A 17,171-nucleotide genomic window follows, 5' to 3' on the forward strand; every position below is an offset into this window, starting at 1 on the left:
CAATCCACGAAAGGACATCGCCTCCTATCCCATGACTTTTTAGTTTTCTTAGAAGCCTCTCATGAGGGACTTTGTCAAATGCCTTCTGAAAATCCAAGTATACTACATCTACCGGTTCACCTTTATCCACATGTTTATTAACCCCTTCAAAAAAATGAAGCAGATTTGTTAGGCAAGACTTCTCTTGGGTAAATCCATGTTAACTGTGTCCCATTAAACCATGTCTTTCTATATACTCTACGATTTTGATCTTTAGAATAGTTTCCACTATTTTTCCTGGCACTGAAATCAGGCTCACTGGTCTATGGGGGTTTAAGGTGGGGAGTAGGTGTTTATCTGTGGCAGAAGGGAGGGGCGGGGTGTCAGTGAGATAAATGTTATAAAGAGGACTCTTCCCATTGGGAAAGTCGATCTCCATCTGCTAGGTTGGAAAAGTGAGTTCCAGGAGGGATTCGTGGAGCTGATCCCAGAGGATTGCAGTCACCAGCATTTGGGGTTGGGAGCTTGTCTAGGTAGCGGTTTTTACCAACAGCAAGGTAACTGAGAAATGTTACTTAAGTGAGAGAAGAGATTTCCTTAGCTCTGAGTGATATGTGGGGGGAAAGGAACCTTTCAGGAGCTGTAAGAAGTCCAACTTTTCCCTGCTTAATTTTTTTCAAAGTACATGAGGATTTACATTTCAGTTTTTGGGTTAGGTAAAGACTTAACTAGTTTTGGTGTCTGCTACTGTTGGAAAAACTATTTTTGTGCTGGACTTTGATTTATATCTAGTACAGTATTTTTTTGTTTTGGAACACATCAAAAGTCCTCAGTACTTGGTGTGGATTGGTTTTAATTTGGTAATTCCCTGGGCCTCTGTCAAGGAGGCTGAGCCGGGGGTTATGAGTAGGAAGAGAAGTCAGGAGACTAAACCTGGGGTCAACAAGACAGCCTAAGAAAAAATAATAATGAGACTTACTATGTCTTAGGTGAAATAATGAAAAGCTATATTTTTCTGTATAATATCTGTACAAAACAGGTATTTATAAGAATACCTGAGACAAAATGACAAAATATATACAATATGGGCCGGATTTTAAGAATTTTGCGCGGGCGTAGATTCGTGTGCGCAACCCGGCGCGCACAAATCTACACCCAATTTTATAACATAAAATTACCCTCACCGGGGTCCCCCATCGACATCCCTCCGATGCCCAGTAAGTGAAATCCCCGGGTTTTGCGGTCAATTCCCGCCGGCATTTTCTTCGAGGCCTGATGGGTCATCGACCGCACGCACCAAAATTTATTTTTTCCTAATGGCGACCGAATTCAGAAAATGCCCTGAATGTCCGGGGACCATGTCCATTATGGACCTGCACAAAACTTTTTTGTGCTTAGGACCCTCGCACGATGTTCATTGGTGCCAGAATTGTGCACAGATGACTCCAAAGGGATGCCGTGCTCGATTGGAGAAAATAGGGCAGCTCTTTGGTTCAAAACGCATGGCTTCATTGTCTCCAAGTCTGGCACTGCAGTCCAAAAAGGGTCCATCAACCTCAGGGATGCCTAGCCAGCAGCATTGAGGGGTGGCTGACCGTCCGTCACCGACCCCCCTCAAGGATATCAGCGTTGTCATCCTCGGCACTGGAGAAAGACCGGGCCGAGTGTTTAGGGAAACACCGGCACCGACATGAGTTCCCGATCGGTGCTGGCACCGATTCCGCAGCAGCATCGACGGCTATCGAGCCGCCTAAGAAGAAACCCCGGGGAGAGGAGCCCCCATCCTCCTCTGGACCCGGGTCACCGAGGCGTTTCCCCACCGATATTGGTGCTGGGTTCTGAGCCTCCACAGATCCCTGTGGAGGAGTCAGTTATGCCTAGCCTGCCTCCTACCCCAGGCACAGAGCTAACTATGCCAGCCTCAAAGGAGGAATTGGACGAAATTTATTTATTTATTTATTTATTTATTTTATATACCGACATTCGATCGAAATATCACATTGGTTTACAGGGAACTGAGAGAAAGGGCGGAGTCCGCCCTATTTTACATTGTAACAAGGAAGTATGTAACTACATTACTATGTAACTATATCACATTATAACACTAACAGCATAACAAGGTAGATTATAACTATAACTATGTTACATAATGGTCCAAGAGGCATGCTAAAAGCCCTTCGTGGCATCCATTCGCCACCAGTGCCAGCCCCCATATCGGCACTGCTCTTTGAATGCCTAAATACGCTCATCGGTGCCGTATCCACTCGTCCTATGACGCCTGATATGCAGACAAGTCAACCATCGAGGCCTCCGCAGGTACCGATCCCCATACCGGGTTCCTCTGAGGAAGATGAGATGATTCCCGGCCAGATTCCTCCATGGGATCCACCGATGCCGGAACCTACACTGGACCATCGGGGTATCGAGGCCTAAGCGTACTTCATTTGTTTCCATGCCGTCGATGCCAGTTCAACCTCCATCAAAGACATTCTACTGTCCATCGAGACCTTCCTGACCTCTTGGATTTGATGTGCTTCCTCCCTCAGGAGGTCCACAGGGAGAAGGGGAAGCCCCTACAATCCTTGGGAAAATGAATCCTCCTATGACTCTTCCCATACTTCTGAGGAATTGCTTTCAGAGCCCTCACCCCCCGAAAGAGAGGCGGCATTCTCCTCCAGAAGACCTCTCCTTTGCCAATTTTGTAAAGGAGATGTTTGAAACAATCCCTTTTCCACTGATTAAGGAGGCAGACGCTCGCCACCAGATGTTGGAGGTGCTACAATTTGTGGATCCTCCAAAAGAAATAATGGCGATACCAGTAAACGAAGAACTACTTGATCTTCTACACCGACTCTGGGACCACCCAGGTACTGTACCACCATTCAATAGAAAGACTGATGCGACATACCTGGTGCAACAAGCCCCAGGCTTTCAGAAGAGTCAACTGCCCCACCACTCTGTAGTGGTAGAGTTGGCACAGAAAAAAGCTAAACGGTTGCGTCCACATTCCTCTGCTTCTCCTGGAAAGGACCAAAAAGCATTGGATGCATTAGGACGCAGAGTCTTTCAGGGGTCAATGTTGATAGCCCGAATAGCAGCATAATCAATTGTATATGACCCAATACAACAGAAATCTGTGGAAAAAAGTGCAGGAAATTGCCAACACTTTACCACAGCAGCAACAAGATTCACTGACTTCCATCCTACAGAGAGGACTGGAAGCAGGCAAGCACGAAGTCACGGCTGCTTATGACTCCTTAGGAACCTTCTAGTTCTTACCTATTAAAGGACCCCCTCAGCACTTCTGTGCCAATATTAACCAGATTATTAAAGAACAGCTATACAATAATAGAAATGCAGGTATACTGGATCTTAAAATAACAGTTTGCAAGCAACAATTACAATTAATGTATAATAACAGACCTAGAGAAAGGTATAAAAACACAGCAGTTCTACTGCTCAGAGAGCAGATATTAGTGGAGCAGATATTAGTGGAGCACAAAGCAATTAATTAGAAGAATAGTTCCTTTTCCGTAGGAAAAAAATCACCAGAACCAGGGGTCACGATTTGAAGCTCCAGGGAGGAAGATTCAGAACCAATTTCAGGAAGTATTTCTTCACGGAGAGGGTGGTGGATGCCTGGAATGCCCTTCCTGAGGATGTGGTGAAGACCAGAACTGTGAAGGACTTCAAAGGGGCGTGGGATAAAACACTGTGGATCCATAAAGTCAAGAGGCCGCCAATGAAGAGTGGGTGACTCGCCAGAATGAGGGCTACTGCCTGGAGTCAATACCCTTATTAAATAAACATACACATGCTTACTGTGACTCCAACATCGCTCTAAGCTTCAACAGCAAGAGGAAATGTGGAAAAAAGGATTCACACTCACAAAGAGGGGAGTAGCTGGCTTGTTACGGCGGTTACTACCCCAAATCAAATAAGTCTGATACTTCACTTTCAATGCATATACAGCATAGTTCTCTGATTCAACGGCAGGGGAGAAGAAAAACCGATACTTCACACATCCAGCAGAGCTCTCTGCTTCAATGGCAGGGGAGAAAATGAGGGTTCGCACTTACAAACGGGGAGTAGCTGGCTTGTTACGGCGGTTACTACCCCAAACCAAATGTGCCTGATACTTCACTTTCGATGCACATCCAGCATGGCTCTCTGCTTCAACAGCATGGGAGAAGACTGATACTTCACGCGTATCCAGCATAGCTCCCTGCTTCAACGGCAGGGGAGAAGAAAAACAACCAATAAGGGCTGTATAACATAGGCTGGGTGAAACAAATAAGCATGGGTGTAGCTTGCTTATTGCGGCGGCTACTACCCCTAACTAATCAAGCTAGATATTTCACTTGGATGCAGCTCCATCACTGCTCTCTACATTAAAACTGGGGGTGGAAGGGAAATAGAACCAAGAGCTAAGAGAAACAGATAAGTATGAGAGAAAAAATGTGTGAAGCTTGCTGGGCAGACTGGATGGGCCATTTGGTCTTCTTCTGCCGTCATTTCTATGTTTCTATGTTTCTATATGACTCATTTGAAACAGCTTCTGGAGTCTCGGCAGCAGGCATAAGTGCTAGATGCTAGGCCTGGCTTAAAGCGAGAGGCTTAAAGAGAGAGGAATATAGAGTAAGGGAAGTGATTATCCCTTTGTACAGGTCCTTAGTGAGGCCTCACCTGGAGTATTGTGCTCAGTTCTGGAGACCGTATCTCCAAAGGGACAGAGACAGGATGGAGGCAGTCCAGAGAAGGGCGACCAAAAAGGTGGATGGTCTTCATCGAAGGACTTATGAGGAGAGATTGAACAATCTAAGTATGTATACCTGGAGGAAAGGAGGAGCAGGGGTGATATGATACAGACTTTCAGATACTTGAAAGGTTTTAATGATCCAAAATCAATGACAAACCTTTTCCGTTGGAAAAAAATCAGCAGAACCAGGGGTCATGATTTAAAACTCCAGGGAGGAAGACTCAGAACCAATGTCAGGAAGTATTTCTTCATGGAGAGGGTGGTGGACGCCTGGAATGCCCTTCCGGAGGAAGTGGTGAAGACCAAAACTGTGAAGGATTTCAAAGGGGCGTGGGATAAACAATGTGGATCCATAAAGTCTAGAGGATGTGAATGAAGAGAAGAGGCATGGGGGTGGCTTGCGGGAATGACAGCTACTACCTGGTAATTAATACCCTTATTCAATAAACATACACATGGTTAATGCGACTCCAACATTGCTCTATGCTTCAATGGCAAGAAGAAATGTGGGAAAAAGATTTGCATTCACGAATAAGCGTGGGAGTAGCTTGCTTGTTGTGGTGGTTACTACTCAGAACCAATTAAGCCTGATACTTCACTTTGAATACATATACAGCGCAGCTCACTGCGTCAATGGCAGGGGGGAATGAAGAAAAGAGGATTTATATCCAGACAATAACAAACAAGGACTAAATTGCACAGGCTGGGTAAAGAAGCGTGGGAGTAGCTTGCTTATTGCAACGGTTACTACCCCATACCAATTAAGCTTGATACTTTACTTTGATACAGCTCCAGCACTGGTCTCTATATCAGTGGTGGGGTTGGAAGGAAATTAGAACCAAAAAGTTACCAATAAGGGCCCTGACCTCAGCAGTCAGAGAAATAGATAAGTTTGAGAAAAATAAGTGTGAAAGCTTGCTGGGCAGACTGGATGGGCCGTTTGGTCGTCTTCTGCTGTCATTTCTATATGTAAGCTTCAGACCTACGCCCAGAGGTGCAAGATAAACTTGCGGATCTTCCCTGTACAGGAGACAATTTGTTTGAGGACAAGTTCCAAGACGCAGTGGCTCAATTAAAATACTATTATGACACCCCTGCAATTGTCTGCTGTTTCCCCCAGATGTACCTTCTGATGCCCGCAGGGGAGCACGAAGGGATGCCAGGAGACAATTTTATAGACCACGCAGGTACTATCCTCTTGAGTCCCGTACTCAAAGAACTAGGGCTCCTCAGAGAGGAATTATGCGACAAGCGTGCCTGCACAATTATTCCTAGAACCCAGCCAGCTCCCCACAGGCTGCTCCTATGGTTACATTTTAAATTATTCCAGCAAACAGATTCTTTTCTCACTTGAATTCAGTAGGACACTGACAAACATTAATACCTATACCCCAGACTCATCCTTTCATTGTGAAGCCGTGAGTACCGTACCTACGGTATCCAGAACCATAATCCTTTTCCTTAACAGGAGGATTAATTCTGCTAAAAAAAAATTAAATTAAAAAAAAAGACAGTTGGATCCGACTTCTTTCCACTGGTATGCCCTATACACATTACCTTGCCATGACAGGCTTATGATGGTGTTACTGGCAACCAGGCTTCCTTTCTGTATCAGTGAGACTGGATCTGTTCTATGGACATTCATACACGCTACTGCTTGTTGGTGTCTCCTCAGGAACCTAAGTAGTTTTCAGGAACTGACCAGTAGTGACTGCACACTTACTCTGAAGTGTCCCCTACTTCTCCGTATCTGGACACCTGCCTTTTCAAAGCTAGTCCAGATGTATACCCTTCACTCATTCGAGTTTTCTCATAAGGATACTTTGCTCAGAGGAGTTTCTACTTACTTATCAGAAATCCCTCACTGCATCATCTCCTCATCTCCTGTTTTGGAGCTGAATTACACCTTACATTACCCAAAGGATTCTCTGGAATAATTGTGCAGGCACGCTATCCATCTTCGCCAGCTATTCGCAATCGAACGAGAACCTCGATTCAACTATTGCTCTAGCTGGAACGTATAATCTCAACAATTCATGTCACCACACTGGCATAAATGGCCAGCAACTTGACATGTTGAGCTTTCAGTCTGTGTCCTCGTTTGTGGACACAAGACAAAGCTGATTGCAAATTTACCATTCAGGGCATATAGCACTAAGGTGACCTACACTATGGACAACTCCCTCCTATGTTGGAGTGCCCAGATTGCAAGTTTTCAAACTCCCTATTACAGCTATTTCCTGGAGTTTTTGGAAGAGTCGATACGTTCTCTAGCCTTTTAAGAACTGCCTTTCCAACCAACTGATCTTTATTCGTAGACCACCAGGTTACAAGTTAATACTCGAACAAACTTGGCTGTTCAATCTCTTACCTTCTCTGCCTCAAAAGACAAAGGTTTTACCCTAGTCCATATGGTACTCCGTTATGCTCCGCACCAACCTTGGTAAGCATATGGAATGTATTAATGTCTCGACTCAGCTGACAATTTCAGCCCCTCGGGTGGTGCTTGGATCTTCTGTTGCGAACAGAACCATCCACTAGCAGACTTCATCAACCATCCACTCTTGCATCCCATCTGCACCGCAAGAGAGGTACTTCCTCTCCCAACAAACAAACATATGAGCACCATCCAGGGATGCCTTAGCTCTTCCTCGAAATATGTCTGCTATAGCTGTCTCATCAGATTCCACTTATAGCAAGACTGTCGTGAATCTGCAGCATAACACAGACTCCATGATACTCATGGCCTCTTCGGACGGTGCCACATCTACTCCATCTTTCTGGTACCGTTCCTCCACTCCTTGTAGTTTCACGGATGCTTCCATGTGGAATCCTATGTGCAGGGGTCTGCCTGGTAGTGTACATGGATAGCTTTATCCATAGTCCACTTTGTACACTTTATATGGCAATTCTTCAACTCTGGTCTCCAGACTTCCTCTGCCCAAAGTTGCTTCAGTGCTATTGCCGTACCTCATATAGGTATGAGGGATGTTTCGTATTGGCTCAATCCCTGGTGAGTTGCTTCCAAACAAGCTTATTTTGAATATTGAATTGTGATGGATCATGACCTGAATTTGACTATGACCTTGTTCTTATGACATTATAGTTCACTTGTTGTTTGTTCCTATGCTTCTCTGCTCTCCTTATGGTTTTTTGTACCCCTTCCCCTTCCCCTGTTACTTGTAATTTCCGTTGCTTTTGTTCCATGTAAACCGAGGTGATGTTTCGACTAACATCGGTATAAAAGACTTTTAAATAAATAAATAAATAAATACATTTTCACCTCAAGCTCTCTACAACCATCAGTCATACCATACCATACCACAGTACTGTAGTCCTTGCACTACGACCCTGTGAGTATAGATATCTTCCTATGAAATTCTTTCCTAGTAATCATAATATCTAATCGCACTGTTGGTAACTCGCGCCCCTCGTGGCATTCTAGCCATCATCTGATCGTTCTCCGCACTCACCTACATACCTTCTTCAGGTGATTACTGATTTCCATAAACTCGATCCATACTCTTGAAGGATCTTACACTCACTTGAGGGCTCGACCTTACACATCTGGACTGTAGCATACAGCTTGCATATTATCTGCAAGATCTGCAGTCCAACATGACATCCACCCGACTCAAGTTTCTTTACTAAACTAAACTCAAGTTATGAGTTTGCCTGATTCAACCAATGCATTGCATTCTGCTATCAGCAAGGGACCTCCCACTTCTAGGTTATGAGAAGACATTCAAAAAGACCATAATAACATCAGTAACAATCAACTGTATGAAACTGACTACCAACGCCTATGAGACTGTGATATGGACTTATCTCCACTTCTTCGCAGTCAGCTAGTGCCTAGACAAAGCCGAATGACAGCATTCTGGCTTTACCCTATAGGTACTAAGACTTTCTTCCATTTGTACAACCCAACTCGTCCTTCCATGACCCGTTGTGAATTTCAGGATGACTCATAGTTGCCAGCAGCACCGTTGTTGTGCCTGTTGCACATGTGCGATGCTGCTTGGCCCTATATGTATGACTCAGCCTGTAGCTTGCTATTCACCCATATGTGAGGACTACCATCCTGCTTGTCCTAGGAGAAAGCAGAGTTGCTTACCTGTAATAGTTGTTCTCCCAGGATAGCAGGATGTGGTTCTCACGAAACCCGCCTACCACTCACGAAACCCTACAGAGTTGGGTTCGATTACGTTTTATTATTTTATTTTTTGCTCGTATTTTTGCTACAAACGAGACTGGACCCCTGGTGTCCTGCAGGGTTAGTGGCATGCTGGGCATGCTCAGTGTGCCAGTCAAAGTTCTAGAAACTTTGACAAACGTGTTCCATGACAGAGCTCCATCTGATGATGTCACCCATATGTGAGGACTGTATCCTGCTGTCCTGGGAAGAACACCTGTTACAGGTAAGCAACTCTGCTTTCTCTGATTTGCTTGTCCTACTTGCTAACTTCATGGAGTGCCCCCTAGTCCTTCTGTTATCTGAAACAGAAGGAAGAGCTCCTCCATTACGTCATGTAATCCCCCTCCTCATCCTTGCCAGGTCCTGAATAGTGCACTTTGTGCAATGTGGCTCAAAGCACAGTGCTCAGGGACAGGAGGGAGGCCGAGACAGTGGCCAATCCAGGTCCTAAGTAGTAGATTCCATGTTGCCTAGGTCCAGGGATAAGTAGTACCTTTGCTCGTCTATTTGGTTAAATCATGTCTTTCTGTATGTTTTATAATCTTGTTGTTTAGCATAGTTTCCATGATTTTTCCAAGCACTGACATCAGGCTCACTGATGTGGAGTAGCCTAGTGGTTAGAGCAGTGGGCAACAACCAGGGGACTAGGGTTCAATCCCACTGTTGCTCCTCCATAGCCTCAGATACTAAGCCCTCTGGGGATAGGGAAATACCTACAGTACCTGAATGTAATCTGCTTTAAAGTGCTGAAAAAAGTGTGAAAAAGCAGAATATAAAAATCTAAATAAATAAATAAATCTATAGTTTCCTGAATCACTCTGGACTTCTTTTTAAATTTTGGGGTTACAATGGCCACCCTCCAGTTTTCAGGTATAAAGGATGATTTTAATGATAGGTTACAAATTTGATACATATTCTCAATTTCACTATTAACAAATATCCAAAAAGACTAAAAGCATACAACTTTAGTATTTCTACTAATTTAGTATTTTTGATTTATATCTCAACTTAACACTATTTGTGCTCAAAGTCAGTGCAGAAAATGTAAATACAATTTGTACCAATTAAAACCAGAAAATACCAATGAAAACTGTTTAAGAGTAAAAGAGCACCAACAAATAAAAAAAAAAACAAAACATTAAAAATTATTCAACAAATTAAATGGAGAGATATAATCGTGAAAATATAAATACATAAAAACTTTAAGTCAAAACATCAATTAAAGTAACCCTGGCAGTTTGCTGTGAAGAATGTCAAGTAAAACTTATTTAAAGATGTGTGAAAAAAAGCAAAGTTTTAATAATGCTAAATAAATAGATGCTGCAACAGATGAACAATATCAGAGAGAGAAAGAAAAAGACGGGGCTGAGATCAGCCTAGCAAACGTTCCCTTGCTATGTTTTCTTTTTCAAATGCCCGGAATAACAGAACGAAGCAGGAGTTGTGGCCGTCATGTGCATTAGCTAACTGCTTCAGCATTTGTGCAAGAGTTAGAGATGAAAGGTTGTTTCAGGGAGAAGACATGAAGCGTGCCGTTTTTTCTTATCTCACAGCTGTCTTGTTTTACAGAAATCATATATTTTTTTTCCCCCCAGAGCTGATTTTGCAGTTGGTCAATAAAACACATTTCTGTAGGTAGGCAATGCGGTTCTTCTTAACTTTGCATGAAAAGAAGCAGCGAGCGTTGGCCTCTGTTTGATCCTGTGATGAGGATGTGTGGGTGCTAATGTCTGGCCAGTGTTTTGGAAGCAGCAGGTAGTCGGGGAGCGCGCTCTGCTCCGGGGTCCCGCGTTTCTCTAGCTTGGCAGCTATTCACACACAACACACACACACACACAGATGGGGACTTTACGACCTTTGGCAGAGGTCATGCTAAATTGCAGATCTAAAACTTCTAGTCTTCTGAAGGCAAGGGTTGGCACGTTTTTATGAGAATATGATCAGGAACATCACTGAAGCCATAAACTTGAAAAATACATTAGCTGTTACTGAATTGCTTACGTAAGCCTTCCCAAGGGGAGAGAGAGAAACGGCCTTTCATTGCGTTTTACAAGGAAACTATTCTGTATTAAGAATGGTTATTTTTTATGTGTGGAGCGTCTTAGTATTTTGCTTTTCCACGCAACCAGGTTTACTTACTTTTACTGGGCTTAAAATAAAGTGCTAGCAAAGCAACGAGCATGCCTCTGGTTTATTTCTGTTTCCCATGGTTTGGAATGAATTAAGGTACTTGTAACAGTTTTTGATTTCAGGTCTTCTGGGGCAATCAATTGAGACACCAAGATCCCTGTCATCTGTCATCAGCCGTCATCTCACCAGGGATTTTGCAGCAGTTTAGGAAAGAAAAACATGAGATGATCTGGTTTCACGTTGTAATGTGCTACATTTTACATTCAATCAAAGTCAGAGAATACTGAGAGACTACTCTTTTTTGTGTTTTAATTGCAGTACTAAAGCATCCCTCTCTGTTTTAGCCTGGACATATGCCTTTTTTTCTGCATTGTAAAGGGAACACTTTAAAAAGGTGCTTGTGGCCCTGTAATTCATGGATTGTACTGCTCATTATTAGCAAAAAAAAAAATGTTAATGATGCTTGTTTCCAATCATATTTGTTGGGATGCTTCAGAAATGACTTTTTAAAATAGCACCTCAGTTGTATACACTGAGCCAAAAAATCATAGGTGATGAAATGTGACCTTTAGGTCAGTCTGTTTTTGCATTCAAATGATCAAATTCTCATTACTGTATTTGTTTAGTATTGTTTAATGGCCTTCATAGGTTAAGGATTTACAGGCTGATCCCACATGTAGAAAGTGATATGGATACTGGCCACACAGAGAGCTGGAAAATTCACACCAGCGGCAGACTGGATGAAAAAAACCCCAAAAACCTTGAATTCTGTTTGAACTGCGTTCTGCATAGGATGTGAAGAATGCTGTTCATGTTTTTAAACTGGGGAAATTGTCTTTCTATATTTAGTAGTGCAGAATTCTAGAAGCTGCATGGGCCTTAGATTATTGAATTCCTTGCTTTACCAATGTAAGAATTATACAAAAATAGTGGCATACATGAGCATTTAAGATGACATAGGTTGCTTCCTGTGATAAGGGACTTATATGTTGTTGAAAGTTTGTCACACTTGGTCACATGTGAAGAAAGAACCTATATGATCCCGAGAGCTTATTCAGATAACCCTTTTTGCATTTAGAATATTCTCTACAGTAGCTATTTGTGCTAGAGAATTACTATCATCTTTGAAATTAAGCCATGGAAGTTTTAGCCCTGAAGTGTTTGTCTTAGAGATGTGAATCGGAACCGGAATCGGTTCCGATTCACATCGTGGATTTTTTTTTTGTTCGGTCCCATCGTTTTTTTTTTTATCGGCTGCGCCCGAGCTGATAAACAAAAAACCCACCCCGACCCTTTAAAACCACCCTCCCGATCCCCCCCCCCCAAAATGTTTTAAAATTACCTGGTGGTCCAGTGCTGGTCCCGGGAGCGATCTCCCGCTCTCGGGCCGTCGGCTGCCACTAATAAAAATGGCGCTGATGGCCCTTTGCCCTTACCATGTGACAGGGTATCCGTGCCATTGGCCGGCCCCTGTCACATGGTAGGAGCACGCGCGGGCCATCTAGTGAACATCTGTTCTCCTAATTGGACCGGTCGGTACATTTTTTTTTTTTTACATGTTTGGCTCCTCCGACTTTTTGCTGGGATATTAAGTCAGAGGGTGTACAGAAAAGCAGTATTTTCTGCTTTTCTGTAACTTTTTCGGGCTGCTCATAAATTAACACCTGCCAAAGGATTGGCCACATATTTTGCATTTAGAATCCCGGGTAACCAACTAATAATAGCCTTATGAACATGCATTTGCATGTGATGAGCGCTATTAGTTTTCAGGGTGTTAAACCCCTTACAGTATTAGGGGTAATAGCGCACTTTACAGAATCGGCCCGGTGATTTGTTCGCAGCCGTAGGCGGGAAGGATGACATCTGCTAGCCCATGATGCAGGGTTCCAGAAGGAGACCTGGTGCATGGCTTTGAATCTCAGGACCATTGGCTGCTATGACCAGATTAGGAATAGTGGAGGAGCGTATTAAAATAGGGCAAAAAAATTCCCAGGTAGTCGCAAACGAAGGCTCATAGTTCCAGGATTCCAGCGCTGTCAACTTGACTGAGCTGGAAGGAAAACCGAAAAAAGATGAACTAGAAAACAAAAAAAAAATATATTAAAATACAGCTGAGAGCAAAAAAAAAAAGTTAATGGACTTTTCAATAAAGGTCTCTCCCTTTTCATACTTGTAGCAGAATAGTGAATAAGCTTAAGATTGTTTTCTTGAGGAGCAGAGAGTTCCATTGGTCTGAGTGCCAGATGTGTTTGGATTTAAGCACATGAATGTAATACGACCTATATACCCTTGTGTATTTGTATGCAGTATTAATGTTCTGTATTCTAATCTAATTTACTTTAATGCTATTTTATTTTTTTTTTTAGGTGTGACTCACAATATTTCTTTACTGCGAGAAGTGATAATTAATCCACACTTTATTTCTGGAGATATAACAACCAAATTCCTTCCTGATATGTATCCTGATGGCTTTAAAGGTTTGTCTCTATTAAATCATTTCACATATTGAGAAGAAAGTTTTTGCAAATGCTTGAAGGACAATCTAATATACTATTTTGCAGACTAAACGCGTGAAATTTGCTTTGGGCATGTACATCTTATCTCACACTGCAAATGTACTTCATTATTAAATAAATTTTGCTTTGAGAACTAAAAGAATTAGTAGCATTTAGCCTATTTACCGTATTTTAAATTTTTTAAATTATTTTGACAGGAAATTGAATTAGCATAAGTTTTAGACTCATGAGTAATAATGCCAATTTTCAAAGTTCTAGCCTTTATTACTATCACATTCATGCCTGTATTATACATATTTGTGCATCCATCTTTTATAATCATTCATACATTTACTTCCTTTTCTTCCCACTCTTAAAATAACTTGCAGCAGAGGCTGAAGCAGGTAGAGAGTGCAAAAGTGTGAAATCAGGCCTTTTAAAGTGCAGCATCAGATTTCAGTGGTGGGTTCCATTATAGACAGCGGAAAAGGGGAGTTTTAGAAGTCGAACCCACTGCATGGAGGGATTCTCATACCTTGACGTGCTTGGGAGGAAAGGTTTTCAGGGGGCTTTGCTTAACACCCACATAGCCTCCTACTAGCTCTTCATGTGCCAATACATTCTGATGTCAAGGGGTTGTCAGAGCAGCTCCTTCAAAAAGCAGCATTACACCCTGTAGTCAACAGTTGACAGGGGGATGGAGTATGGAGAACACATTCCGAGCGACCATTAATGTTTTCAAATTGGCATCAAGCATCTCTGCAGTGAGTATTGATGCTCACAGACTTGTTTTGCTGTGGGCTTCAGATCTGCAACAGGATGACTAGAATATTCTTGCTGATGTGCAATGCAGTGGAGAAAATCTCTTTGGAGGCAAATCAAGGAAGCAGTGGCTCAAATAACCATCCACTGGGTAATGCTTCAGACGCACTTACTTTCACTCCAGACTTACTTGCCTCAGCCTGGAGGTATCTGGCACTATGAAAGCACTTCTATCCTGCTGTGAACTCTTCCTCTCCAGTAATAGGGACCTCTCTATCATCCCAGACAGTCCAAAAGTCATAGACTGCATCTCAGCCAAAACCTGGGATGAGGTTTGACTGGATTGGGAAGAGCATACCTGACAGACGTCCTGTCAGGGGGAGGCTGAGATTTTTTGTAAGTCATTTGCCCAGAGTAACCTCAGGTACATGGGTTTTCTCCTTTATTGTTTAGGGCAGTCTGCAGCTAAGGATTCCACATATGTGCAGACTGCCATCCTGCTTGTCACAGAAGAAAGCAGAGTTGCTTATGTGTAACAGGTGATCTTTGAGGAAAGTAGACCTTCCATTCTCACAGAACTCTTTTGTCTCCCTTTGGAGTTGACCCACCAAGTCTAGCTTTGTATAGTCTGAAGGGGCCTCACTTTGGACATGGTGATGTGGATTTGGCTGCACATACCCAGTAGGGCATTATTTATAGTTTCTAGATGCTTTAAAGTAAATCTTTCATGCCTAGACCCATCTGATGATGTCACCCACTTGTGAAGACTGACATTCTGCTCTCTTCTGAGGACACATTACAGATACGTGACAGTAAGCAAATCCATGGCTCTCGTGCTAAACTTTCAAAAGGGAAACTTTGATAAAATGAGAAAAATTGTTAGAAAAAAAACTGAAAGGAGCAGCTACCAAGGGTAAAACATGTGCAAGAGGCGTGATCATGGTTAAAAAATACCATCCTAGAAGCACAGACCAGATGTATTCCACACATTAAAAAAGGTGGAAAGAAGGCAAAATGATTACCGGCATGGTTAAAAGGGGAGGTGAAAGAAGCTATTTTAGCCAAAAGATCTTCATTCAAAAATTAGAAGAAGGATCCAACAGAAGAAAATAGGATAATGCATAAGCGTTGGCAAGTTAAATGTAAGACATTGATAAGACAGGTTGAGAGAAGTTGACTGTAAAGGCAAAAACTCACAGTAAAACTTTTTAAAATATATCCGAAGCAGAAAGCCTGTGAGGGAGTCAGTTGGACCGTTAGATGATCGAGGGGTTAAAGAGAGAAGATAAGGTCTTCACGGAAAGATTAAATGATTGCTTTGGTGTTTACTGAAGAGGATGTTGGGGAGGTACCCGAACTGGAGAAGGTTTTCATGGGTAATGATTCAGATGGACTGAACCAAATCACGGTGAACCTAGAAGATGTGGTAGGCCTGATTGACAAACTGAAGAGTAGTAAATCACCTGGACCGGATGGTATACACCCCAGAGTCCTGAAGGAACTAAAAAATGAAATTTCAGACGTATTAGTAAAAATTTGTATCCTATCATTAAAATCATCCATTGCACCTGAAGACTGGAGAATAGCTAATGTAACCCCAATATTTAAAAAGGGCTCCAGGGGTGATCCGGGAAACTACAGACCGGTTAGCCTGACTTCAGAGCCAGTAAAACTAGTGTAAAGTGTTCTAAACATCAAAATCACAGAACATATAGAAAGACGGTTTAATGGAACAAAGTATGCATTGCTTTACCCAAGGCAAGTCTTGCCTCACAAATCTGCTTCACATTTTTTAAGGGTTAATAAACATGTGAATAAAGGTGAACCGGTAGATGTAGTATACTTGGATTTTCAGAAGGCGTTTGACAAAGTTCCTCATGAGAGGCTTCTAGGAAAAGTAAAAAGTCATGGGATAGGTGGCAATGTCCTTTCGTGGATTACTAACTGGCTAAAAGACAGGAAACAGAGAGTAGGATTAAATGGACAATTTTCTCAGTGGAAGGGAGTGGCCAATGGAGTGCCTCAGGGATCTGTATTGGGACCCTTACTTTTCAATCTATTTATAAATGATCTGGAAAGAAATATGACGAGTGAAGTAATCAAATGTGCAGATGATACAAAATTGTTCAGAGTAGTTAAATCACAAGCAGATTGTGATAAATTGCAGGAAGACCTTGTGAGGCTGGAAAATTGGGCATCAAAATGGCAGATGAAATTTTATGTGGACAAGTGCAAGGTGATGCATATAGGGAAAAATAACCCATGCTATAGTTACACAATGTTAGGTTCCATATTAGGTGCTACCACCCAAGAAAGAGATCTAGGCAGCATAGTGGAAAACACATTGAAATCGGATCAGTGTGCTGTGGCAGTCAAAAAAGCAAACAGAATGTTGGGAATTATTAGAAAGGGAATGGTGAATAAAACGGAAAATATCATAATGCCTCTGTATCGCTCCATGGTGAGACCCACACCTTGAATACTGTGTACAATTCTGGTCACCACATCTCAGAAAAGATATAATTGCGATGGAGAAGGTACAGAGAAGGGCGACCAAAATGATAAGGGGAATGGAACAGCTCCCCTATGAGGAAAGACTAAAGAGGCTAGGACTTTTCAGCTCGGAGAAGAGACGGCTGAGAGGGGATATGATAGAGATGTTTAAAATCATGAGAGGTCTAGAACAGGTAGATGTGAATCGGTTATTTACTCTTTCAGATAATAGACTAGGGGGCACTCCATGAAGTTAGCATGTGGCACATTTAAAACTAATCGGAGAAAGTTCTTTTTCACTGGAATTTGTTGCCAGAGGATGTGGTTAGTGCAATTAGTATAGCTGGGTTTAAGA

The 17,171-nt window shown here is 42.5% G+C and overlaps 1 protein-coding gene across 3 annotated transcripts in view; it reads left to right on the forward strand.

Annotated features, from left to right (window-relative positions):
• PCCA (propionyl-CoA carboxylase subunit alpha) overlaps window positions 1-17,171 on the forward strand; it is a 714,772-nt gene that overhangs the window by 376,329 nt on the left and 321,272 nt on the right. For all 3 annotated transcript variants that reach the window (XM_029604503.1, XM_029604502.1, XM_029604504.1), the window contains one exon: window positions 13,433-13,543. In XM_029604503.1, coding sequence (XP_029460363.1) covers window positions 13,433-13,543 — 111 coding nt within the window. The remainder of the gene's footprint in view (window positions 1-13,432; window positions 13,544-17,171) is intronic.

Source organism: Rhinatrema bivittatum, chromosome 5 (assembly GCF_901001135.1).
Source record: "Rhinatrema bivittatum chromosome 5, aRhiBiv1.1, whole genome shotgun sequence".
In the NCBI taxonomy this organism is placed as follows: domain Eukaryota; kingdom Metazoa; phylum Chordata; class Amphibia; order Gymnophiona; family Rhinatrematidae; genus Rhinatrema; species Rhinatrema bivittatum.